The 26,463-nt window shown below is 43.9% G+C and overlaps 1 protein-coding gene across 1 annotated transcript in view; it reads left to right on the plus strand.

The window, feature by feature from the left end:
- OTOA (otoancorin) overlaps window positions 1–26,463 on the plus strand; it is a 116,831-nt gene that overhangs the window by 33,798 nt on the left and 56,570 nt on the right. The window contains exons 10-13 of the mRNA XM_088451852.1: window positions 7,284–7,390; window positions 10,907–11,046; window positions 15,428–15,551; window positions 25,088–25,303. Coding sequence (XP_088307978.1) covers window positions 7,284–7,390; window positions 10,907–11,046; window positions 15,428–15,551; window positions 25,088–25,303 — 587 coding nt within the window. The remainder of the gene's footprint in view (window positions 1–7,283; window positions 7,391–10,906; window positions 11,047–15,427; window positions 15,552–25,087; window positions 25,304–26,463) is intronic.

Raw genomic sequence — 26,463 nt, forward strand, 5'->3', positions numbered from 1 at the left:
GGCCCTTGCACAAACTGGCTTTGCTTTACTTTAGCTGCCCACCCTCCAGTGTGTACTCAGAAAGAGTTTTCAGCACAGGCGGGAACTTTGTCAGTGATCGGCCTGAGACTACTTCCCCAAAATATGGAAAAGATGAAGTCCATCAAAATTAACTACAAATTATATGAGAAAGACCTTTACCGTCAATTATGTGCAAAAATTACAGAGGCACCTGTAATGGTGGATTCCAGCGGGGACAAATATTATGTGAAGAAGATGATGTATACATCACCCCAGATTCTACGAGCACCCAAGCCTATATCATCATCCCATCCTGTGTTGTGTATAAATTACAGCTGTGCTTCCTGTTAGATTGGGGATTCATTGTCCACTTTGTCCACTTTAGTGGATGTGAGCTCCATTTTAGTCCATATCACCACACCCCCTACACATCTTCTGACCTGGGCTACAGGAGGAGCAGCTGCACTCTGGAATACGGTTGCATGGAGTTGCTCCTCTGACTCGCTGAAATTCAGGTAGAGGGGCCATGGGTAGGGAGTAGGGACACTATAATCAGAGAACACAGGTTTAGCTGCTTTATTCAATTTTTTAAACCATATCCTCTATTTTCACCTTTTGAAAATATGTTTATGTGAATCTCAGCTGAGGCGTTTGTGATGTCATTATGTTTAATATATAATGCACGTTATTTAGCACTTTGTTGTGGTCTTGTAGTCGGCGTGTAGACTAATCATTTATTCATGATTGAGGAAAGAAGTGAAAAGTTGCAATTTTTCATTGCTAACTTTGTGTTATTAAATTGTAAAATTGTGAAGTTTCCACTTACAGTGTCACAAGATTAACACACTGCGCTACCACTTACAGTATCACAAGATTAACACACTGCGCTACCACTTACAGTGTCACAAGATTAGCACACTGCGCTACCACTTACAGTGTGACCATTTTTTTTACAAATACACCCCTGCAGCCCCTGCCCCTGGATGGACACAGCAGCCCCTGACCTGGGTGGACACAACAACCCCTGGATGGACACAGCAGACCCTAGGTAGGCACAGAAGCCCCTGCCCTTGATGGACACAGCAACCCCTGGATGGACACAGCAGACCCTGGATAGGCACAGAATCCCCTCCCCTCAGGGCCGGATTAAGGGGGGGGCGACAGGGGCGATCATCCCTGGGCCCCCAGACACAGAGGGGCCCCCACACAGGGTCAGTGTGACCCTGCCGAGAACGTTTAGTGACCCCTGTTCCCGGATTGAGGCTCAATGCCACGATTTGCTATTAATGTATCCAGCGTCACAGTCGTTGCCGCTGCATACAGCGCAGAGCAGCTCCCAAGTCTTCTCACCTGCGCCACGTGACACATTATGTCCGCAATGCCGATGAGAGGACCAGGGAGCAGCTCTGCCGGGAGGAGGTCACGCCCGCACGCTGGCACTCAGGTAAGTCAGCGGCGGAGGCTTTGGGGGTGGGAGGGCAGAAGGCTTAGGGTAAGGGGGGAAGCTCTGTGTGGCTTGAAGGTGCCCCCGCAATTTAGTTGCCCTGGGGCCCCCACAAGCCTTAATCCGGCCCTGTCTACCCTTAATGGACACAGCAACCCCTGGATGGACACAGCAGCCCCCTGATTAACGACACAGGCAGCACGCTTGGCGCAGCTACGTTGTTGATAAGTGCAGCTAACATGCACACGCACACAGAAAAAAAACACTTATAATATTAACTTATTTTATTTTCACTTGGGGGGGAGAGCACCCCTGAACAAGGTAGCAGCCCCTAGATTAACGACACAGGCAGCACGCTTGGTGCAGTTACGTTGTTAATAAGTGCAGCACAATTTTTCACACTGGGGATGAAGAGCATCCCTGATGGACAGAGCACCCCCTGGACAACACAGCAGCACCCGTTTATGGACTGCAGTGACACAGGAGCCACTGAAGCCCCCCTCTTCTGTCTGCAGCACAGCTCCTATAGACAACATAGCCCTTATGGACAACTGCACAGCACAGCCCAGCCAGCCCCTATGGACAACAGCAGCCAGCCCCTATGGACAACAGCCAGCCCCTATAGACAACAGCAGCCAGCACCTATGACAGCAGCAGCCAGCCCCTATGCACAGCAACAGCACAGCCGGTATGGACAACAACAGCACAGCCCCTCCTTAGCTTCAGCTTCACTCTCCACAGCTGGAATGAAAATTGCGGCGAGCACGGGGACCTTTATAGCATCTAAATCCCCGTGAGACTCCGACAGCGGGCGGATTACATTTTGCCTCGCTTTGAGATGCGAGTCAGATGGTAATACTCGAGCTGGACTTGGATCTCACCTCGGATCTGCAAGTTCGGGTGGGCTAGGTTCTCTGATTACCGGACCCGCTCATCTCTACTATTAACCACTGTTGTATAGAACACCCAAAGGGGTCCATTCAATTTTATGTAGCTCCCGCTACTCAATTGTTTTGTGCGACCAGCCACATACATTAAGCAGCTTTTCCCGTTCTAAGTGCCGGGCACTCGCAACCAGCCCGAAAGTCATACTTAACGCGGATTTCTGTTCGCACCACAGAAGGGTGTGAGCAGAAATCTGCGCTATAAGTGCAGCCTATGGATTGGTCGCGCAAAACAATTGAATAGCTTTTAGACAGGAGTTAAACTCCCACAAAAATGTAATTGGCCCAATATATCCAACAAATAGAATAGAACTGTGGCGCTGCCACTAAAATTGTTCAATCACACGGGAAGGTGGTACTATTAAGGAAGTCTCTTTCCCCCTTCTTATATTAAGTCACACTATACTCCTTTTTGCAAACAGGTGGCTGCATGATCCTTGAAAAAGCTGATTGGTAAGTCAGATAAATCTGGGGAAAAAAGGGGGGACAAGGACAAGCGCCTGATAGTGTAGTAATTAGCTACACCGTGAATTACGTATATGAATACTAATATGTGCGTACCGTAAGTTTACTTGTATGTAAAGCATATAGGAAAACAATCCTTAGATCGCAGTCATAGGATCCCACGTCGGATGTAGCCTGCAGCTTTTGTCTCTCCACCCCACAACAGCCAGGAAATCACCATCATATGTGTGTACTTTGTGAATTAAAATTCAGTATTTACTAAACATACCACACTATGGAAGCAAATTATTCTGCTCCAAAAAGGTTGTAACAGTCCCGTCGGTGATTTCCTGACTTCTCGACATATTGGGTACAGTGTGCAAATGGGGCAAATTTGTAATGCTGTAAAGGCTTTCTTTATAGCAAACAGCACTATATATAGACTAAAACAAAAACAGCAGTCACCATCGACAGCACGCCCCCTTTGGTGCGAGGCCCATAACAATGGCTTTGCCGTCGTTATTCGGGTCTCGCGCATGCGCACGACGGAGCTCCCGCCGTCGTGCGCATGCGCATTAGGGCACCATCGACCCGCTCGCGAGCGGGTCTGAATCAGGCCCTATGTTTGAGTGCCTAGCTCTTTCTTCTTCCAAGTATACTCAGCGCAGAAAGTATGCCTCTGCCACTGGGCCTCATTCAGAGATTTACGCAAATCTTCAATGGCGCCCGTGCAGGAGCCACTCTGCACATGGGTCCTGCATTCTTGCACTTTCATACTTTCACATCGCTACTGCGTCCAAAGACACAGCAGACGTGAACTGTACCCATCTCTGAATCAGACCCACAGTGGGCTTGGGTGGGGGGCTTTCTGTATTGTAATACAATAAAGTCAGGTCCTTGTATTACGAGCTTGGGAATTACATTAATCTTGAGCTAAAATTGATGTTGATGCAAGCTACAAGGAATTGTCATTTAAATGGAGATAGAAGATGTATTTTAAAAAATGCCACTGAATAAATGAAACAATCACTTTGATGCAAAAATTCTCATCAAAATCATTTATCAAACCAAAAAGAAAATACAGCTCAGATGAAAAATTCACTCTAAGTATCATCTGTCTTTATTACTATTGATAACAGCAAATCATTTAAAATAATAAGAGAAGAATAACATTTATCTGATACTAGAATTTATTTTTCTTTGGATATTGGTTAGAAATGTTGTATTTATCGGTATAAGTACTCCCACGCAATCACTGTTCCATTTACTTTTCATGGAATAAATGTTTTCTCGTGTCTCACATGAGCCTGCTACCGTTTCTGTTTCCCGATCAGCTAATGCTCCTTGCCTGGCTCCGTTTCCTGGCACCTTGGTCTATTTCCCAGCCCCCATTTGTCCTACAGCTGTGCTGCATGGCTATAGGCTTCTATATACCCTATATACCTGTACAGTACTGTATGTCTATAAAGTAGAATTACAGGTATCCTTCAACCGGAAGACATGTATTAACTAATGCCGCTGAGACAACCACGGGGCCTGGGTACAAAAAGGGGTGTGGAAAAATCGGACAGTCGTGGGCATGCCCCATCCAGGAAACATATGTAAAATACTATGCGCGGCGCAATGCGCTGCCTGGGTAATTAGTACCCGTTCCCACCCCTCTCAGTGTCCCCTGTGTTAACAATAGGCTTACCACCTAGCCACCCTGGCCTTTCAACAGATCCTGTCTTAAGGTTCACAACAGATTGTTTATCCCAAAGAGACATAACTCTAACACTAAACCACAGAAAAAAATGTCATCTTATTTAAAGAACTATAAATAGAAAATAAATGGCAAATCCAACCGTAGAATTGTGCATGATAAATTGCTTGTTCCTCCAATAATATTTCTTATATTATTATAAAAAATGTATTTTTCTTCCATTGATTCCTTCTCACAATTACAGGAGGGTTCTGTTCTAACATAGTTGCATCTATTCTTTTACTGGATGATCTGGGTGCCATTGCCATAATTTTCCTCTGCACCAACCTCCTTCTGAACATCTAATGTGTGTTTTGCTGTTCCATCAGTGGCCCCTGTCTGGGCTCAACTTCTTATCCACTATACAATTTTATGTCAGACATCTATCCAATCTGGCTGGTTGGAATGAAAACCTGGTAATGTAAAGCGCTGCGGAATATATGTGCGCTATTTAAAGAACTGGTAATAATAAATAAATAGTAATGTATGGGAGCAAATGACAATCGTCCATTTGCTCACAAACACTAGAAAACAGCCAAAAATGGTTGTTCAGACAAATTGGTTAAAACGCACAAATTTAACCAAATTTGAACAATTTTTTTGTCCTTTTTTCAGTGTTTAAAACCATATGATGGACAATTGTCATTTGCTCCCATACACTACCAGGTTTTCATTCCAACCAGCCAGATTGGACAGATATCTGACAGAAAATTGCATAATGGATGCCCAGCTTTACTATATATGATGCGTGCTTGTGACCTTTTGTATTTTTGTGATCATACTATGGAGGTTCATATATTTGTTTCCTTTTTCTGTATCCTGCAACACTCTTTGTCTTGTTTACTTGTATGGTTACACTTTGCCATGTCTGAAATATTATAAATACACCATTTAAGGAAAAAAAATTGCAAGTGTTTTCCATAAACCTGTGATTTTTCTTTATATGACTATATATATCTTTATGTAGTGCTGTTTTTCTATGTAAGACAGTACCAGCAATGAAAAAAGTTACTAGTAATACTGCTAGTATTTACTAAGCAGTGTTAGGAGACAGAGTGAAAAGTGATAAGAAAGTGATAAAGTGCCAGCCAATCAGCTCCCAACTGTCATCTCACAGGCTGTGTTTGAAAAATGATAGTTGGGAGCTGATTGGCTGGTACCTTATCACGTTCTTATCACTTTTCACTCTGTCTCCTAACACTGCTTAATAAATAGACCCCTAAAACTCACATCCAGCTTGCTGAGAGTCCTGTGGCCAGGTTAGTGTCTCCCTGGAACAGAGGAGTTTGGTGAAACCAGTTACAGGCAGACGTGTTTTAATTAGGGATGTGCAGGCTCGGGTAGGTTTGAATTTGCACGCCGAGTTCGGATTTTTCCCTCCAAAAAACGGGACTCAGAAAGAGGCAAAATGTCATCTTGCATGGACAAACATCATCATTCCTGGACAACATGCAAGATGACGTTTTGTCTCTTTCTGAGTCCCGTTTTTTTGAGGGAAAAATCCGAACTCGGCGTGCAAATTCGAACCCATCCGAGCCTGCACATCCCTAGTTTTAATATACCAGTTATTACGGAAGAACTGCGTAACCATTGCAAACCATCAGAAAAAAAGAAGCTTTTATGCAACAAGTATATTGCTTACTCTTTCTGGATTTATTCTCTGTACTTCATTAATGTCTATATAATGTCTCTTAAAAAGCAGCTGTCCCGCAAGCCCTACCAGTACAACTTTCTATTAACAGCAAAAGTTGACACTTCCGGGCAGTATAACGCGCATGTGTGAACTTAGGGCCTGATTCAGACCAGGACACTAAGCTGCGGATGCACGCTATAGGCGATTGTTGCCCGTCTGCGTGTGCATCGCACTGTGCGTGCGTGAACCAGTCATTATGATCGGGAATCGTGCACTCTTAGCACAAAGACTGAGCGCTACTTTGAGTGACAGATAGTGCCGTTTGTGGGTAGTAACGGGAAGGTGCTTGTGAACGGGGGAGTGGTGCTACAAACGCAGGTGTGTCTGGGCGTCAAAACAGAGTTTTATGGGTGTGCATAATTAGCATGGAAGCGTCATTGTACACGTCACTTGGTTGTACTTCAGCCTGCAGTGATCGCAGTGCTTGCGGTGGAGTAGGGTCTACCTTATGCGCTGCGTGCAGCTCTGATGGCTCTCTATTGTTCTCATTAATCATACACTTCCTGGAGATGACATGTGTTAAGAAAGAAAAGTGGGCGTCTTTATACCGGCGTGCGCTCACTCTGCCGTCACTCTCTAAAACATAGAGGGCATCCTTACACCTTAGTTCATGGATGCACACAGCGAGGGCCAGAGGAGGAAGATGGATCGGATTGGATCCCTCTCTGCACTCCATAGCTCCGTCCAACAGGAAGGAGCAGGGCTCATCTGTATTATTACCGCGGTCACCTTGTTGAATAGGCCCTTTTAAGGAGAAAATACTGTAGGTTTGGCAGAAGGTTGATTTTCTGTTTATTTCCTTTAGCTCTTGTATTCTATGTCACTGACACAAACAGGTTTAACAAAAATTGGGCAATCCCTAGACTAATTATTTACTTCTAAGTAAAATATTTCCACAGACATTGATGGAAGGTGGATCACTTATTTTGTCCTACATTTGCTCGCAATTTTTGCTTTATACATAGATGCAATGTATACACTATTATGTATTAAATGAATGGCCTTACCTGTGCACAGAAGTCAATGGATCTACGTCATGGGTGACTGCAGAGAGCCTCTGGATCTTGGGCAGGTTCATGGTACATCTCCCACTGGATGAAATTAGGAAAATCAGTATCAGTGAAGTAAGTAATGTTTACAATGTAGTATTCTCGTTATAAACAAGACATTTATATTCAGTACCCGAGTTATTTACTTTTGCAGGATCCCCAAATTTGTCAATATTCTGATTTTTACACCTTTAATTATCCTTCTTATATATATCATTTTGGCTTTGAGTAAACCAATTAGGAATGAACATGTATTCAGTAAAGGCAACTATACGGCCATTATGTAATTACGTATAAATTATACACGTCAATATGTCAAGATACATATTGAATTTCCATGTTAATTAGATCCTGATTTTCCTGCTGTCTGGAAAATATTATTATTATTATTATTATTATTATTATTATTATTAAGTTATTTTATATAGCACACACATAATATGCAGCACTTTAAAGAGATTAAGGGCCTGATTCAGAGATGGATGGAATTACAGAGCAGCACATAAGCAGCTGTGCAATTACATCCATCTCAAAGGCAAATGCAGCAGGTGGTGTCTTTAGGAAACCTCCTTACTGCATCTGCGATCCAAGAGATTCAGCCGAGGTCTTAACCTGGGATCACCATCGGAACAATCACGACCATTGGTCGCGATGGTTCTCCCTTTGCCCAGGCTGCAGTAGCTGAAGCTTACCGCAGCCTACCTGGGTCCTGGTGGCTTGCGACGCAGACCCTGGCCTCAGCACTCCCAGAAGAGGCCTTCCCCGCACCACCCCAGAAACATTTCTGCCTGTTAATCAGGTTTAATAGGTTAATAGGTTTTGGCGAACTCCATGCGGTATCATTCTGAACATGCACAGTTATCATCATAGATGTGTGCTAACCATCGGGTTAGTTAGCGTACATCTCTGAATCTGGCCCTTTGTACACACATTCACACTAGGGTTACTTTTTGTCAGAAGCCAATTAACATATCAGTATGTTTTTGGAGTGTGAGGAAATTGGAGCAAACCCACACAAACACAGGGCAGGGAGGACATACAAGTTCCACACAGATATGGTCTTGTATGGATTTGAAGTAACTGATCATTTGCAGTCTTCTGATATGAATACTTAGTGGTCAAATTAGGATTATAATGTTGCATGGCCCATATTAACTGTGAAATGTAAGGTGCGCGTTAATTGATATCTGTGGTGAAATGCAGACAGATTGAGATTTATAATATGCTGGCTAAAATCCTTAAAAGCCTTTGTGATGTCCCTCAACTTTGTTATAGAGATGTACATAATAATAATAATAATAATAATAATAATAATAATAAAAATAATAATAATAATAATAATTAGATACTGTAGATATCTGTGGTGAAATGCAGACAGGTTGACATTTACCATCTCAGTAGGCTGATCATGTGACTGGCTAATATCCTAAACTGCCTGTGTTATGTCACTCAGCTTTGATATAAAAGTCCTGGCTTGGTATAAAACTGTGAATCATCAAGACAGAGAGAGAAAGAGAGATTTTTCATAAACTATATAGTATATTATGATGGGAACCAGATATTTAGTACATGCTGCATTTTGAGTTTAGAACCTGCTTCTTAGTAAATTTCCCCTAAAGAATTCACACAGATTTTGTACTGTAGAAAACGTCTAGTGGAATTGTTCACAAAGGTTTATCAAGTAAACCAGTGATTTCAGATGTTCTCTGCACTGTATTGCGGATCTCGGTTGATTGGTTGACAATATAAAGATTGACATTCAAAAGGTCGACCCCACATGTCGACAGACAAAAGGTCGACATGGTCATTAGGTTGACCATCATTCTGTAGGCATGTATTTAGGCCAACAGAGTTAAATAGTCAACACATTCAAAAGGTAGGCATTTGACATGTCAACACTAAAATGTCAACACATGTTTTTTTCATGATAATTAGGTATAGGGTTATGGCTTGGCTAAAATAAACTAAAAAACTGTGCTGACATTTTAGTGTTGAAATTTCAATGTGTTGACTATTTAACCATGTTGAAGAAAATACGTGTCTACAGAATAATGGTCAACCTAATTATCCTGTCATGATCATTATGATCATTTGCCATTATGATCATTGTTTCTCCCTTGTTTCCCCTCTACATCCCACACTGTATTTTGTGCTCTCCAGTACAAGATGCCCACTCCCCCCCAGCAGTAGTAACTCTAAGTAATTTACTAACAATGGCCATCTTTTGTCTTCTTCTCTGACTACTGCCTGCTGGCTCCTCTGACTCTGTCAGTGTCAGCCCACTGCCAGACAACATTGTGTGGCAGCAGTCATTAGCAAGATTCTGCAGTGTGGGGAGCCGGGATTCCAGAAGGGACCGCAGTCCGCAGCTGAGGACGGCTGCTTGCTGTGTCGATGACGCTGCCATGGCCACAGGGCAGGCCTTGATAAGTGGGGGTGGTGCTGCATGATGACTCCTCCTTGGATCTCTCAGCCAATGATCCGAGGAGTCAGAAGTTGAACTGTCACATGCAGTCAATGGGTGGAATTCAATTGTTTTCGCGGCCCGGATCTCCCGTCTAAAGTTACGGGAGATCGCAGGCCGCTATTCAATTATTCTAGCTTTTCGCGCTGATCACACCCAAAGTGGTCAGGTTTAGCCGTGTAAATCGGCTAACCCCCACCAAAGTGCTGGGCGCGATCGCGAAAAGTTTGCCGATTTCAGCTTTCAATCCTCTGGGGCTGCGAGCTGAAATGGATCGCGCCCGACAGGAGCAACAATTGAATAGCTCCGTCGGCACGATGGTGGCTGGAAGCAATTGCACTCCGCCCAATGTGTGTGGGGTCCGGGCCCTGCACTGCCATAAGCACCAGGAGCACCAGCTCCAGGTGCTCCACCCTCCCTACGCCCCTGGCTGTAGCACAAGGATTGGGCAGGAAGTCAGAGCTGGGTACATACTGTAAGAGGGAGCCCGCCAAGTGCAAGTCAGTCAGTGCTTGGCTTACCTAAAGTGTGGATGACTCACTGCTGGATGCAATTGTGGCTCTGAGTAATCAGAGCCTCAACCGCTCTGAGGTGCCCGGCTCCAGACCCCACACCACAGCCCTGATATCTAACCCCTGGCCGCGGGTAGCACTGCCGAGCAGCACCGCACCTCAGCTGGTCCCCCTGGCGTGAGCCATCCTGGCCAAGGGTTAGATACTCCCCTGTCTATTATGTATTTACACCAAGGTAGCCATCTCAGTCATGGATACTGAAAGGAGGACACGAAGGAATGTACCTAGCAGCTGTGATAAAGGCTATGAGGCAGTAATAATTACTATACCAACCGTGCTGCCAAACATACCTATATACAGGAGAAACACCTTATATGAATAGGTCTACACCAGGACGTCTCCTATACTATATGATCAACTTGTCTTAAAGTTGTATTCAACAGTGTAAAAAAATATTTCATAAGTGTTTTATTTCTGAAAGCTAAAAAAAGGTACGCTGGAGAGAAAGGTGAAAATATGATTTTCCCTTATCCAAAAGTTTTCCCATCTCTAGATGAGTCTTCTAATTAAGGTTACTTTACGAATAATTAGCTTGATGTTTCAATTCATTCATAGATTCGGATTTTTATAAGTTACGACAATGCCACGAAGCAACTTGATACAGTATGTGATATTACACGAGACCTGGCAAAAGCGTTCCTGGAACTTATAAATTCATCAGAGTTTGATATGAGAAACATCTCCACCCTGTACAGGTAAGGAAGTCATATTATCATTTACATCCTTATTATTCATTTATATTGGATTTTTTTATTTCAATGACAAAACTATAAACAGACTATTTTCATATAAAATGACTGGGAAACTTTTATAACTAATTGAAATGATCTAGTCCATTATATCAATGGGTCTTTTTTTTAAAGAGGACAGTAACACTCAGGTGCATGTATGATAATATTTTGATTGCCATGATAAACAGGGATAAGAAATAATACTTATCGTCACAATAGGATTATTAATAATAAATTGGCCCTTATTTTGTGCCTTTGCATATTGGTACAAAATCATACCCACCCACATGTCTAATCTGTACTCTGTAGTCCACCCAACTCCTGTCATCAGAAGAACCACATATTTCTATCCCACAATCCACACACACCACATCTTGGTGCGCAAATCAATGTGCTTCCCTTAAAATCCGAAGCCAGTTGTTCCACAAACGGAGTGTGACCACAACAGTGCTGCTGCTTTGCTTTCCTTGTGCTTTGGAAGTGTCAATGTAGGAACCCAGGGCAGGATTCAGCAGAGGACGCAGTGGGCACAATGTGCAGATTCCAGATGGTTGTGAATCTGCGTATGTGCAGCACGGGTCTGCCATCCGGCACGCAGTCCAGCAGCAAACTGTCAGTGATTGACAGTCTTTTGCCGTATATGGGCGGAGAAGGGGGCTGACGGCCTCAGTTTCCCAAAACAGGCGCGTAGTGGAGAGGCCAGGATCTCTGTCGGCTAACAGTGATTTCCTGGCCTCTTTTGTGCATCTGCGGCGGATGGCTTGCGTGACCTAATGGGTTATTCAGCTGGCTGATGGTATTGCATGACGCCTGCTATCGCACCTACTACCATGTTATCAGCTTCGGTTGCAATCTAGGAAGAATGCATGTTCATGGCATACAGTAATTATATTTTTATTGCCAGTAATATTGATAATCAGTCAGAGTAGAGCCTCATGTTGGTCACACCATGTACGACAGCAATAGCCAGTGATTGGAGTGATATTGCTGATGTGCCCAGTAATAATCACATAGAAAACCTGTCAGGCATGCTGGTAAATCAGTAGGAAGATGACTGCTGTCTGACTTTGTGTGTGTTCATCTTCCTAACATAATAAAGAGCCGCAGTAACACTGTAAAGAATGCGGTTACTTGCCCCAAGTTGCTTACATGTATGACTAAACTGGACACTGATCTTGACACCGAGCCCCTGGATCCTAGCAGAAGGACATGTCTATATCATGTAGGCAGTGCAGTGGCTTTTAATATTGTCATCTATTAAATCTATCAGCTTTGAACTGTGTTTAGCACTTAAACTTTTGTTCCTCATCAATTATGCATAATCTGCTACTAGTAATTGGGAGCTGTAGGGGAAGGAGGAAAATTGTTTTACAGATAAGGGTGGCATTAAAAAAGTATGGGCATCTTTGTCTCCCTATATGGGCAGGGCTAGCCTGTTTAAAATAGTCTCTTTCCAAAACTGCTGTGCTCCCTCCAAATTTTTCCCATAATCTATATGAGGCGGGATTCACACCGCATCGATTCTATGATACATACATTTTTGTGAAAACAGAGATCTTCCATACTTGCAACAATCTTGCTCTCGTGGAGATTTAAATATTCCTAATGAGTCCTTGTACAATCAACTGGTCCCGCTTTGACATTTGCAGAGTTGGGTCGATAGCACCATAGTCTATATCAACATTGTGGTGGAACAAGCTTCTCTCCCGGAAATGTTGGTGGGAAAAGAAAGTTAACCATTTGGTGCCCTGTTCCAGCTCACCATCTATACCCAGTTTCAAGCCTGGGTTCCCCATGGATGATAAACAAAACCCTCTTATAATGGCTCACCACAAACTTTGGACCTGATTCAGACCCCTCTTGCTAGATGCGATCGCTTGCACCCAGCGTATCCAAATTCGGCTAAGTGACGGCATGCAGGCGCTCGCTCGGAAAGGCATAAGCACGCCCACTTTGTTTTGGCAAACGATCACTTTGTCTCTATAGACGCCCTTTAGCTTATGAGGAGACGCCCACTAGCACACGTCATCTCCAGGAAGTGTATTAAAACAATGGTACATCAAGGACCATCGGAAACGATCATAGCGCTTGTGGTTGTCTTACCCTCATGCAAGCACTGCGAGGACTTCAGTGTAAAAAACAGGCATGTGACGTGTACTATGACGCTGCCTGTTAATTATGCACGCCTCTGAAACGGCGTTAAAACACTCAGGCACGCCTGCGTTCGCACCTTCACTCCCCCATTATTAGAGTCCTGCCCCTGTTACCACCCACAAACGGTCTCTCCTGTCACTCATTACACTGGGCTGTGTTTGCTGGGTGAGCGAGCGGATTCTGATCACTCCGAGTGGTTTACGAAGCTTATCAGCCGAGAACGAGTGAGCGGCCACTTGCGAGCGGCTCTGAATGAGCTCCTTTGGCCTCTCCTATGCCACAAGGCTAAATTTTCTCCAGTCACATTATACTATTGTGATGCTGTGACAACTTTCCCTACACAACCTCAGTAATTCCTATGATCAGTTGCTTTTCAACTATGGGCCTAATTCAGACCCGCTCGCGAGCGCTGAGCGCTCGCAAGCGGGTCGATGTTGGCCAAATGCGCATGCGCACAATGGAGGCGGCTCCGTCGTGCGCATGCGCGAGACCCGAATAACGACGGCCAAGCTGTCGTTATGGGTCTCGCACCAAAGGGGGCGTGCTGTCGATGGTGATTGACAGCACGCCCCCTTTGGTGGGCGTGCCGGGAGCGTGGCTGCCCAGACGGAGGCGTACCCATGGGAACACCTACCGTCTGGGGCCGGCCCCACTGACATCACTAGTGATGTCAGTGGGAGTGCTTTTTCGGCTCTGATAGAGCCAAAAGCACTCCAGGGCTTGCGGCAACGAGACCCTACCGCAAGGGTCTCGTCGCAAGCCCGATGGTCGCAATGGTCTTGACCATCGCGACCATCATTTTGGCCGCTCGCTATTGCTGTGGGTGGTAACCCACAGCTATGCGAGTGCTCTTAAAAAAGATAAGGACGGCCCTGATTCAGAGCGAGCGCTCTGTCAGAGCGTCCGGCTCTGAATCAGGGCCTATGTTCCTTCCCTACTGACTATTTCTACACCTTTTCAAGGAGTGCTTCCATTGATATTGTGCTCTAATCCCTGGACGCCTCAATTCATTCTCTCCCTGCAACTACATAGGCTGATCTATCTTTGAATATTATTGCTTCTTTATCTCTGTACCATTGAAACCAATTCACTATGATCAGCACCCATTCCTGACATAACGGCGCAGCTCTGGATATTCACATTATTTGGCACATAGTAGGTGGGTGACGCTGCCATTAGCTGTTTCGGCTGCCACACGCAAGGGTATTCTCCAGGTCTTGGCCTAGGCCTCATCCGTTCTCCCTATTTGAGGAGAAGCTCTTTCATGTTTCCACATTAACTGGATTTAATATCTCCTGCTAAAAGAATCACGGGTACAGGCCTTTCCCACAACCTGGGAGTGCTTTATTGGATTGTTTTCTGGACCAACAAAGTTAGAGTTGAAGATGCGCCGGACAACCAGGGTGTAAATTCAAGACCCTCCTGATCTCATCTGATTGTACGCTGTGATTTGTGCAACAGACCCTTCAGTTCCACCTTGACACATGGAATGATCATTGACATTCAAAGAACAGCTGTCATAAACTTCTCAATTGCAGTCTCCATTAGATGCACATATATAAATTTGCTGCCCAATGCCTTGTTAAGGACCCCTGGTGTGTTATATTAGTCCCCATAAAGTAGATTTACATGGGAGAGATTTTTAAAAATTTCCTTTCTCTGACATTTGCATCTTCTATGTGTATACACACTTAGGAAATACTATATACTCGTCACACAATGTACTATAAGTCTCGGTGTGGAGTAGCCTACAGCTCACACTGGCCTGCGCATAGAAACTAATGCCAGTGCTTTTACAGTGGTAGAAATATTTTCATATTTTACATTGTTCTGATGGGGAGATTCCTGGCACCTGAGCTGGCCTATGACAATGTAGAAGTTCATCTCATAATAAACCACAACCTCTACATTTTCATTTCATTATTGCTTTTCATTATAACTTCTTACAAATCTGTACATGAGAATCCCGCTATACTAGAGCTTCACCTCAGGCCATGCATTATCTGAGATGCCCCCCTGCTCATATATAGTGATTTCAGTTCACTGTTTATAATTTACATTCTTGATGTGGAGGGAAGAAACGGAACTGGAATAATTGTGTAAGATGATTGCTGAGGCTCTTTGATGTAGTTCTAAATATTCTGGTCATGTATGAATAGACTGGTGCCTTTTACTCTTCTATCAATCATAGGCTGGGATTGCTGGTCTGCTTCTACGATGATGTACAAGATTTTGATCCTACTATGGCGAAAGCTTTATTGCATCAGATGATTAAGTGTAACCAGTTGAGGGGCTTCCATGCTGATGTACAGAAGGTGCGTTTATGACATTTGTTCCAATTCTACCCTTATTCTTATGGTATCCTGCCCAGAAAATATATATTATATATTATATTCTGTGGTTGTTATTTACATAATTAGCATACCACAGATGTGGTTTTCATTGTGGTGCATTTTGTGGGTTTTATATACATATTTACAACCAAGATATTCGATTATATTCAGGATCTGTGGGCCTGATTCAGAGCCGCTCGTAAGCGGCCGCTCTTTCGCTCCGAGCGATGTTCGCACATCTGCGCATGCGTATGGGTTGTAATGTGCATGCGCCAACCAGTCAGTGCGGTCGGAAATCGTGTGCTCGCAAAATAGCGAATGCCTGCTGATTTGAGTGACAGGATGAGGCTTTGTGGGTGGTAACAGGGGAAGGTGCTTGAAAACGGGGAGTGGAGATCCGAACGCAGGCGTGCCAAACGGTCAAAACGGGCGCTTTAAGGGTGTGCATAATTAACAAAGCAGCGTCATTGACCACGTCAGTTGGTTGTCTTTTAGCCTGAACAGCTCGCATGATTGCGGTAGGAAAATGCTACCACAAGAATAGCGAGCAGTTCATACGCCTTTCGATGTACTCGATTATCGATAATCTAATAAATAGCGGAGATGACGTATGATGCGAGCGGCCAAGGGGCGTCTTTACAAAATAGCGAGCGCATGTTACGGACGCTCGCTCAGACATAGAGGCGTCAACAGACCGCACAGAGCGAGCGCTCAATTTAAATATCCGGCCCCTTTTTCAGAACGAGCGTCCGCAAATAGCTTCCGGCTCTGAATCAGGCCCAGTGTCCACAATCAAGACTGCAAGCAGATATTTTCTTTCCTATAGACATGCACTGTTTTAGGCCATGGCAGAGGACTGAGCATGCACCTTAGGGCAACGGCTACTGAGGGACAATGGATTTTAATACATTACTTATTACCATTTTAATATAATTTACTGGTGACTCTTTGCTGAGATTTTGCTGCCGAGCAATTGCAGCAAAATACATCGCCCAGGGTCTAGGACTACAGTCCTCATCATAACATGGTTACTGAGCATCTGCCATATAATCCTACTAGACTGTGTGTCTATGACGACAGTGAGAGTTGGACAGTGGCATGCGAGCACCATACGCACCCAGTTCAAAATATCTGCTGAGGCACGAATGTGCACGTCTGCGCCTATATATGTACTGTGCCTGGCCGCCATCATTACACAATAATTTCAAATAAAAAGGTCAGACAGTCTGAACAGAAGAAAGTGACTGTAAAAGAAAGAGGAAGAGAGAGAAAAGAGAAGGGAAGAAAGAAAAAATAGGGGGAGAGAGATATATATACGTGTTGCCATCTCCTAGCACCTGCATTAATTATCTTGCTAGTTCTTTTGTGGTTTTGGATGAATTGGTAAATTCCTCGTCAATATTTGGCTGCTAGCTGACTGTGGGTCTGAGTCACTACGGATCGCAACTGAGATTGCGGCTGCGATTATGCACACAGCCTGACTGCGATGATATGCTAATCCATTGTGATCGCTATGCAGTCGCAGCACAATATAAGGATGCCCACCTTACCTTACATACATCCGTAATACTTAGCAAGACTGCGAAACCAACGGTAACATTGAGTACCATTGCAGCCTCACACACACTTGTACAAGATCTGACCTTACTCAGGAATTGCTAACCTCAGCACACGCACTGAGTACTCGAGCTGCCCATGGAATCGCAGTAGCTAATTTATGCAGGCCCCTGCAACGGCGTTCAAACACACTGGCACACCTATATTTCGCCGACCCGCCCCCCCCATCAGAGCGCAACAATCGTCCGATTGCGTGCGTAATCGCAGTTGCGATCCTTGCTGAATCAGGCCCTGTGTACACTCAGATGTTCACTATAACGTAACTTTCGGAGTGTCACACATCCTTTCGTACTGTGATATATTTCTTTCAATAATTTCCCTCTTCTAAACTCACTAACATGTATTATCGTGTTACCATATAATACCTTCTTAAATACAATGTAACTTATCTTCTAAAATAAAGACACAGACAACAGTGTTGGCGTTTAAATATTTTGCCAAATTTATTTTTGACAAGTCATTAAATTTTTAGACTATAAGTTAATACTAATAATGGTGACGGCACAAAGAATGCACAGAACAATAACAACCAAACGGCTCCATACAAACACACACACACAAGCCAAGCATTGGTGATCAACTCTCCTTTACCTTCAACCACCGGTCCAGGTGGTATAGCCATTTCCCGTCCAGGACAATTGGCTGTCGCCTTACTCCACTAAGCCTAATTATTAACATAAAGTAACTCCAAGTGTCGTTCTTTTTCGCAACCAACAAAACAGCCATCATACATTCAACAAACAAAAAAAAAAGAGGGAGGGAGGGAGGGTGGGAAAAAAACTGTAACAAAGAGGCAGATTTGCATACAGCACTCCATTAAATACTCTTAGACCACTGTCCATGAAAAATTCATTGGCTGCATAAGACCAGCTAAACTTAAAGGGGCAATATCCAACACGTTATTAAACTGGCAACACTCAAAACACTCGTGGTTTAATGTCCCTTAAGCTTAAATTGACAGCCTTCGGTCTTACTTCATATTACTATATTAAGCCCAGAATAATTAGCTCTAGTTTGCATCTAGCCAAAAATAAAAAATAAATAACTGCCAGTTCACAATGCTGATTGTTGGGTACATGCTGAACTTGTATATTCATGGCTTTACTTTACTTCATTTCACTTGCACAACTAATGGACACAAGTATTGCCCATGCACAGTGTGTCCATTTTGTACCAAAAAATAGCCTTACATTGCGCATCAGCCTTACATTGCGCATCTGCACTAATATGCAGCTAAAATAGGCCAGTGGTTGTTATTTGGTTATATGCTATGGCTACAGGCATTTACAGGTTTGGTCTAGTGCACAAATTATCATCTAATGTTCTACTTACATCAGATCCGCCCAGCTTCTGCATTAAGCTGCTGCTGGCTGACTGCAGGGCAACCAGTCAATTGTGGTATAGTTTACCAAGGCCAGGAATTTTCGTGCTCTGGTTCATAATGTGAAGCCCACAGTTTGAAAACATCCACAACCTGAAATTCATGATTATACAAAAGATTAAGGGGTCTATTTATCAAGCAGTGAAAAGTGTGGAGAAGTGAACCAGTGGAGAAGTTGCCCATAGCAACCAATCAGCTTTGAAGTAGCATTTATCAAGTACAGTCAATAAAATAATAGGCAGAGCTGATTGGTTGCTATGGGCAACTTCTCCACTGGTTCACTTCTCCACGCTTTTCACTGCTTGATAAATAGACCCCTAAAAGTTAATTGATCTTGAATATACATTTCTAGAACCCAAAATATAAATGTACATATATCTAAAGCTGCGTACACACTAGATGATATTTTTCACGATTTGCCCGATTCCGATGCATCGGAATTACAAATCGTGCAGTGTCCACTAACAATCCCAATGCACGGTCCCACGGGTCGTTTGTCATATCATCAGACCTAACCTACATGCAGTAAGATCTGGCAATCTCGTTAACGAGATTCAGGTCGTTGGTCAGATAGTTTGTCAGATTGCACAGTTTATGCAAGATATCGTTTGTCCGAGAGTGCCGGGGAGTTCAAGGGAAATCGTTGATGACATTGCATGTTTTGCGAGTTGTCTAGTGTGTAGGCACCTTTAAACCTGATGGTATGCAAATGGAGCTTAGAGTAAAACACAAGAGAAGGTATTGCTAAAAGAAATCCTGAGAAATTGCCGTATTTGTTGACCCCATGGTCCCATCTCCAGGCTGGGTTTCCAGCTGCAAGTGGAAATAAATGTACTCTATTTGTTGTACTAATGTATATTTGATCAAATTAACAGTTTCAGATGCTGTATAAACACACGATAGCTTATTTTACACTCCACTGTTCTCTACATTTAAAATTAGATAAATTACGATCTTTAGAGATTATTTTCTGAGTTATAATATCGTTTTAGGTACTTTTGAGGCAACTTTTAAATATTACAAAGAAAATAGATCTCAGACTGCACATTCTGGACATATATATATAATTGGAGGTGCTACCTGTGGAGACCATTGATATATACACAAAGAAGAAATACAGGTGCACAACTCCAAATTAACTGATTATATATAAATAAATAAATTTTGCAGTAAATACAATAGAGGTATTTGGCATAATCTTGGCCAAGCTTATGGGCCTGCCCACCATATCCGGGTACCCTCTTGTCGGGCAGGTCCCTAACATACTAAGGCTCAAATCCAGAGCGCAGGACACCCCCAAACTAGCCCAGCCAATCCACCCCAAAACATCGCTCTAATAAGAAAAGTGAAGTGTTAAGAGCAGCCGCTGGCCGCATATAAAGCATAAAAATAAAAAAGTGAAATACATATATATAAAGGAAACAGACAGTGAAGTATTAAAATGTGTTAAAGGAAAATGTGTTATACTGCGGTGCCCTGAAGCAGATCAGCAAAGCAATCTAGGGGGACCCACACCCCAAAAATGAACCAAAGCTGCACTACACAGTCTAAATATTAGCAGGACTTACCTATTATTGTGCCTCTGACTGGTGTCAAGATTATGCCAAATACCTCTATTGTATTTACTGCAAAATGTATTTATTTATATATAATCAGTTAATTTGGAGTTGTGCACCTGTATTTCTTCTTTGTGTAACTTTTAAATATTGTGTCTTTTTAACTTATTTATATATCCAAAATAATATACATTTTAATCTGCACACTCCCAATATTAATGAATCTGGTCTTTTGTGAGCAGACACTTTGCAGCATTTAATGGAAATTGATGGTTATGGAGAGAAAAATTGTAAAATCATGCCTAAAATCACATTTGGATCTCACCATTAGCAATTTACAGGAGCTGTTCTGAGCAGCCACTGGCACTGTCTGGAGCACATGAAGCAGGCTGCAGGCACGATAAGTCTCCCGGGGTCCGACAGCTTTCACATTACAAACCTCATTTAATAAATATATATTTTTTAAAAGTCCCCCACAGTGGCCAGACTAGAGAACGCGGTGGGGCAGGCTGCAGGCACGGTGGAGTGTACGGCTCCTCACCCTCACCACGCCCAAAATGCAGACAGTAGGGATGGTCATCGATGGTCGATGTTTGCTGCCCATCAAAGTTTTTTGCGATGTTAGTGTTTTTACCATTCAATGGCAGCATTCCGATGTTTACCACCACCAAATGGTAATCATTCGATGGGGTTCCGATGGTGGCTTCTTTTCTTTAAATCCCAAAAGCTATGCCTCCCCTGGCTTCTGTGTGCGTGTCTCTGCCTCTGAAAATCTCCATGGCTCATGCTGCTGGAATCGTTGGAGGCTACCTCTTACTGCCTCAGACGGGACCCTCAGTCCCTCCCTTCCTCCCCTCTCTGCTAGCTCTGATTGGCTCTCTGAAACAGTGAGAGCCAATCAGTGTGCAGCCCTGGCCCAGCAGCAGCAGCAGTCACTCACAGACACACACAGACAGCTACCAACGTTTACACCAGCACAGAGGGAAAGTAGGGATGGCCATCGGTATGGTTACCATCGATGATTGCCATCAATGACAAAATAGAAAGTAGCCATCGATGGTAACCAACTAAGCAATGGATGACCATCAATGGCTTCACCAACCTATGGTCATCCCTGTTCCATGACTGATTGGCCCGTGGTCCAATCAGAACCGGGGGCGTGGCTTCACAGGTGTCGGGGACGGAGCTATGCTCCGTGTCCTGACACCTTGAAAGAAAAAAAAACCTATTTGGTTATGTTCTTCAATCAATGGAGGGAGACCATCTGGTTCTACCCCTTCGATGGGAAAAACATTCAACATTATTATGAATCATCGATGGTCAATGGCCATCCCTAATGGAAAGTAATTTCTCTGCTGGTGCTGTAAGAGGTTTGTATTCCTCTTTCATGATACTACATTCTCCCTTCCTTCACCTATCACAAATCTACCTTCTGTTTCTCCCTCATGACCCACATCTGAGGACTAATGGTGGGTACACACTACACGATATGCTCCCTGAGCGATATCGTGTAGTGTGTCCCCGGCAGGCTTTGCTCAGTGTCGTTCATGACATTGAGCACAGCCGCTGAACGATATCATGAACGATATCGTTCAGCGCTGGGCTCTCTCCCCCATTCCCTGACATGCAGCAACCTGATGAGATCGTCAGGTTGGCCTGCATGTCAGCCCGATGAACGATAATGACGAACGACCCGCGGGAACGCGCGTCGTCGTTATCGTTCATCTTTTTGGGGTTAAAAATGGATGATAAAATGGACGACTGAACGATAACGATATCGTTATCGTTCAGTCGTCCACTTTATCGCCCAGTGTGTACGCACCTTATGCGGTCTGGCTGGTAGTGACTCCTCTAATACCTTCTCTAGCTAAGTGTTTCTTCTATGGGAGCAACCAGCACCATGACACTTTGTGTTTTATTACGTATATTTTATACATGTCATCCAATCTAGTGGACACTGAGATACCTTGGGATGTACAGGGCACTATCCTGGAGAAGGCACTTCTGCAAACTAAACTTGTCTGCTGCTGTCTCATTCCCCGTCACACCCCGCCCCCATCTTAGACTTCACTTTTTCTGTTTCTTTTTTTTAAGTGCACACGATCCATAAGCAGGTCCCAGTGTCAGCTGTGACACAGCAGCAGCAGCAGTGGCAGGGTTTCTTTCTCCTCCTGTCCTAAGCTCTGGCTCAGCAGTGGCAGGGTTTCTTTCTCCTCCTGTCCTAAGCTCTGGCTCAGCAGTGGCAGGGTTTCTTTCTCCTCCTGTCCTAAGCTCTGGCTCAGCAGTGGCAGGGTTTCTTTCTCCTCCTGTCCTAAGCTCTGGCTCAGCAGTGGCAGGGTTTCTTTCTCCTCCTGTCCTAAGCTCTGGCTCAGCAGTGGCAGGGTTTCTTTCTCCTCCTGTCCTAAGCTCTGGCTCCGGTGGGTTGTCATTACGCCCAACAATACTAGCCCTTAGATTAGTATTCTATTACATCTCCACTCTATATATGGCACTGAGTATATCAATCAACCTGGGCTCTAGCAAAATACCATAGGCTACAATTTCTTTGTTCTTCTTTTCCAGGATTTTCCCATAAACATTAGACTGTAAACTAAGGTTCCCTTAAACATTCATCTGTAAACTAAAGTTTACTAACCCATATATATATATATATATATATATATATATATATATATATATATATATATATATTAGGGATGTGCAGGCTCGGATAGGTTCGAGTTTGCACGTGGAGTTCGGATTTTTCCCTCCAATAAAACGGAACTCAGAAAGAGGCAAAACGTCATCTTATATGGACGAACATCATCATTCCTGGACAAAAGTCCAGGAATGATGATGTTCGTCCATGTAAGATGACCTATCCGAGCCTGCACATCCCTAATATATATATATATATATATATATATATATATATATATACGATAAACGTTCCAATTTGAGAAATGCAAATATAAAAGACATTTACATAATATATTTGATAAAATTAACAATTGTTCATAAAATTGGTTTATTTATTTAATGAGGGGACTCCATTCCTGCAATGTACCTCTACTCCTGCATGTACAACTACAAACATGCACACTTGTTAGTGCCTCATGAGAGATTTTGTACACCTCGCTAGTTTATTTTTACAGTGTGTTGAAGTAGCACACTTCTGTTTTTCAGAATAAATATTGCCTATACACAATGTAAGCAGCCAGGTTGTTGCTGAACAGTTCATGACAATGCAGTCTATGAACTCACTAAGAGCCAGTGACTACTTATCATCACTGGACCATTAATAGTCATACTAATAAGCAAATGTCCCTCAGAGATATCAGTGTTCCCATGAGTATTGTTCAGTCCACAATATGGCTGCCTCCAGAGCATACTTGCCGACTATCTGGCTGCCCTTCCCGGGAGGGAGCAGCTAGATTGGCATGACTGGGGGGGAGTGTCAGCACACGGGGCGGGGCTGGCCTGATGACGAGTGTTTGCGGGCAGGGTGGCGGAGCCACGTGATTGCGTCATTTTGGCCCCAACCCCGCTACACACTGCTGATATTACAGTTATTGTGAAGCAGGCGGCGGGCCAAAATGACACGATTCCGCGTGATTCGCGTCACACCACCCCCCCTCCCCCCGCTGCGGGACTTTTACATGTAATTGTGGGGGGGATAGGAGGGGTCGGTGGCAGCCGAGAGGCTTGTCTGCCTTCCCGGGAGGTCGGGAGCGGCACCCGATTTTTGGGAGGCTCCCAACCAAATCGGGAGGGTAGGAAAGTATGCTCCAGAGCCGTAACTAGACTTTTTGGTGCCTTGTGCCAGCGAGAGCATTGGCGCGCCCCACCCCCCATTTTTTTTAAATAGGGACATAAGATAGTGCACCTGAAAAATGGGAATTGCCCTCATGGGGAATGGGCAGGGAAGAGATAGGAGAGGCCAGGAGATGCTGGGGATAAAAGAAGAGAAAGCTAGAAGTGAGAATGATAATAAACAGGAAAATTGACAGGTCCAAAACAGCGCCCCCTGCCCTGTAGTGCCCTGTGCCATGGCACAGGTCACACCACCCTGGGTACGGCCCTGGCTGCCTCTATTATACAGCAGATCAGATCTATTATAACCAGTATCTCATGGCTCCCGGTCTTATAGACACATTGAGCAGGAAATCCCTTTTGGATAAGTCACACACTTGTTTGTCCCAAGCACCAAAATTTGATTTTCAGCTCCTTACTGCCATCTCACAGGCTGTGTTTGAAAAATGGCAGTTGGGAGCTGATTGGTTGGTACCTTATCACTGTTCACTTTATCTCCTAACAGCTTAGTAAATAGACCCCTAAGAAATCTCTAACCCTAATACCCTAACTCCCAAACACTAACCCCTAACTCTAATACCCTATCACTAATACCCAAAAAAAGTTAACCCCCAACTCTAACAAAACACTACGCCTAATACCATAACTCCCTAACACTAACCCCTAACTCTAATATCCTAATACTAATACCCAAACAACCCTAACTCCCTAACAACCTACCCTAACCCCCGCCCTCACCAAACCCCTAGCCCTAACAAGCTAACCCTAAATGGGCAGACTGAATAGGCCAAATGGTTCTTATCCGCCATCAAATTCTATGTTTCTATATGTGGACTTTATTCTACACATACTGTATATTTGAGGTGAACAGAGGTTAGATAAAAGCTTGTATAGAGATCTTTAATATCTATGTAAAAATGGTGCAGAGCACGCAGCAATCTTTTACAAGAGGAGAGTAGAGCAGGAACATTAGCTGCATACCCCACCTCTGTTCTGTCTCCCACTATAGTAGGACAGTGATTCTCAACAAGGATCACTGATCTCTATGCAAGCTTCTATGTTCCACTGTCATAAATGGAATAGTGATCCATCTCCCTGTCAATTGTTGCCTACATATGAAGTAAAACCAATATCAATACAGCAATAATAAATTACTGATTCATTCTTTGCAGCGAAAGTCTCAGCTCCTGCATATTGCTACCTTAAACCAGACTCTGAAGGAGAGTCTGGGGTCTCTGTCAGACGCTGTTGTTGGATTGACCATATCCCAGCTTGAATCATTAACACCAGAATCTGTGCAGGGTGCTATCCTAACACTCCAGCAAGTCTCAGGGTGGACTAAGAGCCAGATCATGGTTTTGACAAGGAAGTTTCTACATTCTGAAAAGGTAAGTCTGATGAAGAACACATTACAGAATGATAACAATGAGAAGGGGTTTGTCCAACTCCAGGGTCCCCCAATGTTATCTGAACTGAGCTGCTAGCACATCACGTTTCCCAGAGGACTGAGGAGACAAATTAATTTATCTGCCCTACAGACTTATGCTGGGTACACCCTGGGCGATATATCGTCCATTCAGTCGAACCGCCAATATATTGAGAGGGCGTCAGTGGGTGAGTACCCCTGCTTTATCTGTGAATTACGTTGTTCACAGACATATCGCGTCAGTTGTGCAGCAAAGCCGATGGCCAATATATGTGTAGCGCATCTGGTTGTATGTACGGGCGGACCATCTACTCATGTGCTGCATGGACCCGGTAGTGATTGACATTTCAACTGGGCAGGAAGATTCAAATGCCCGCCAAGTTGTGATGACAGCACAGACACATCGGCAGAACGATTTGTAAGTGTATATGCACTTACCAATCGTTAGATAGGTTGGCCGTTCGGCCGACCCATAGGTCAGTAGTATGTGAAGTGAATGCAGTATCTGATTGGATGCCTGTGTTCCTGTCCAATCACATGTCACAATCAATACAAAGTTCCATTTTGGTGAATTCTATGAACAGTACATTACGCCACCCTGACAAAGATGGACACTGTATTTCCTCCACAATGTTAGAGAATAAAAACTTCCAAAAGAAATAGAGATTAAAGCCTACTGTTTCAGCTTCCTGACCTTATTATTTATTCATTAACAGTTATTTATATATTGCAAACCTAGGCTAATCTATAATGAGTGCAGGGTGTGCAGTGCACAGCGTCCCCTGGGTCCAGGGGGGCCCACACCACACACCCTGCACCCAAGTACTGCCTGTCATAATGCCTGCGAGTCTCTAGTTGGGCAGTGCCATCTTTCCAATGATAACTTTGAGAGGAATCCAGAGCACCTGAAGGAAGCCCACATAAACACAAGGAAAACATTCAAAGTGCATAGAGATATTGCCTAGGTCAGGAATTGGACTTATGACCTCAGGGCTGTAAGGCTTTAATACTAACCACTACACCAACCATACTGCCATGACACTAGGTATAATACAAGTGTCGTTGGTTTTCTATGAAGTGATGGGATAATGTCTGAGAACTCAAATAGTTTATTTGTTAGTT

This window comes from Taudactylus pleione, unplaced genomic scaffold (genome assembly GCF_031769625.1).
Source record: "Taudactylus pleione unplaced genomic scaffold, aTauple2 ptg000032l, whole genome shotgun sequence".
Classification (NCBI taxonomy): domain Eukaryota; kingdom Metazoa; phylum Chordata; class Amphibia; order Anura; family Myobatrachidae; genus Taudactylus; species Taudactylus pleione.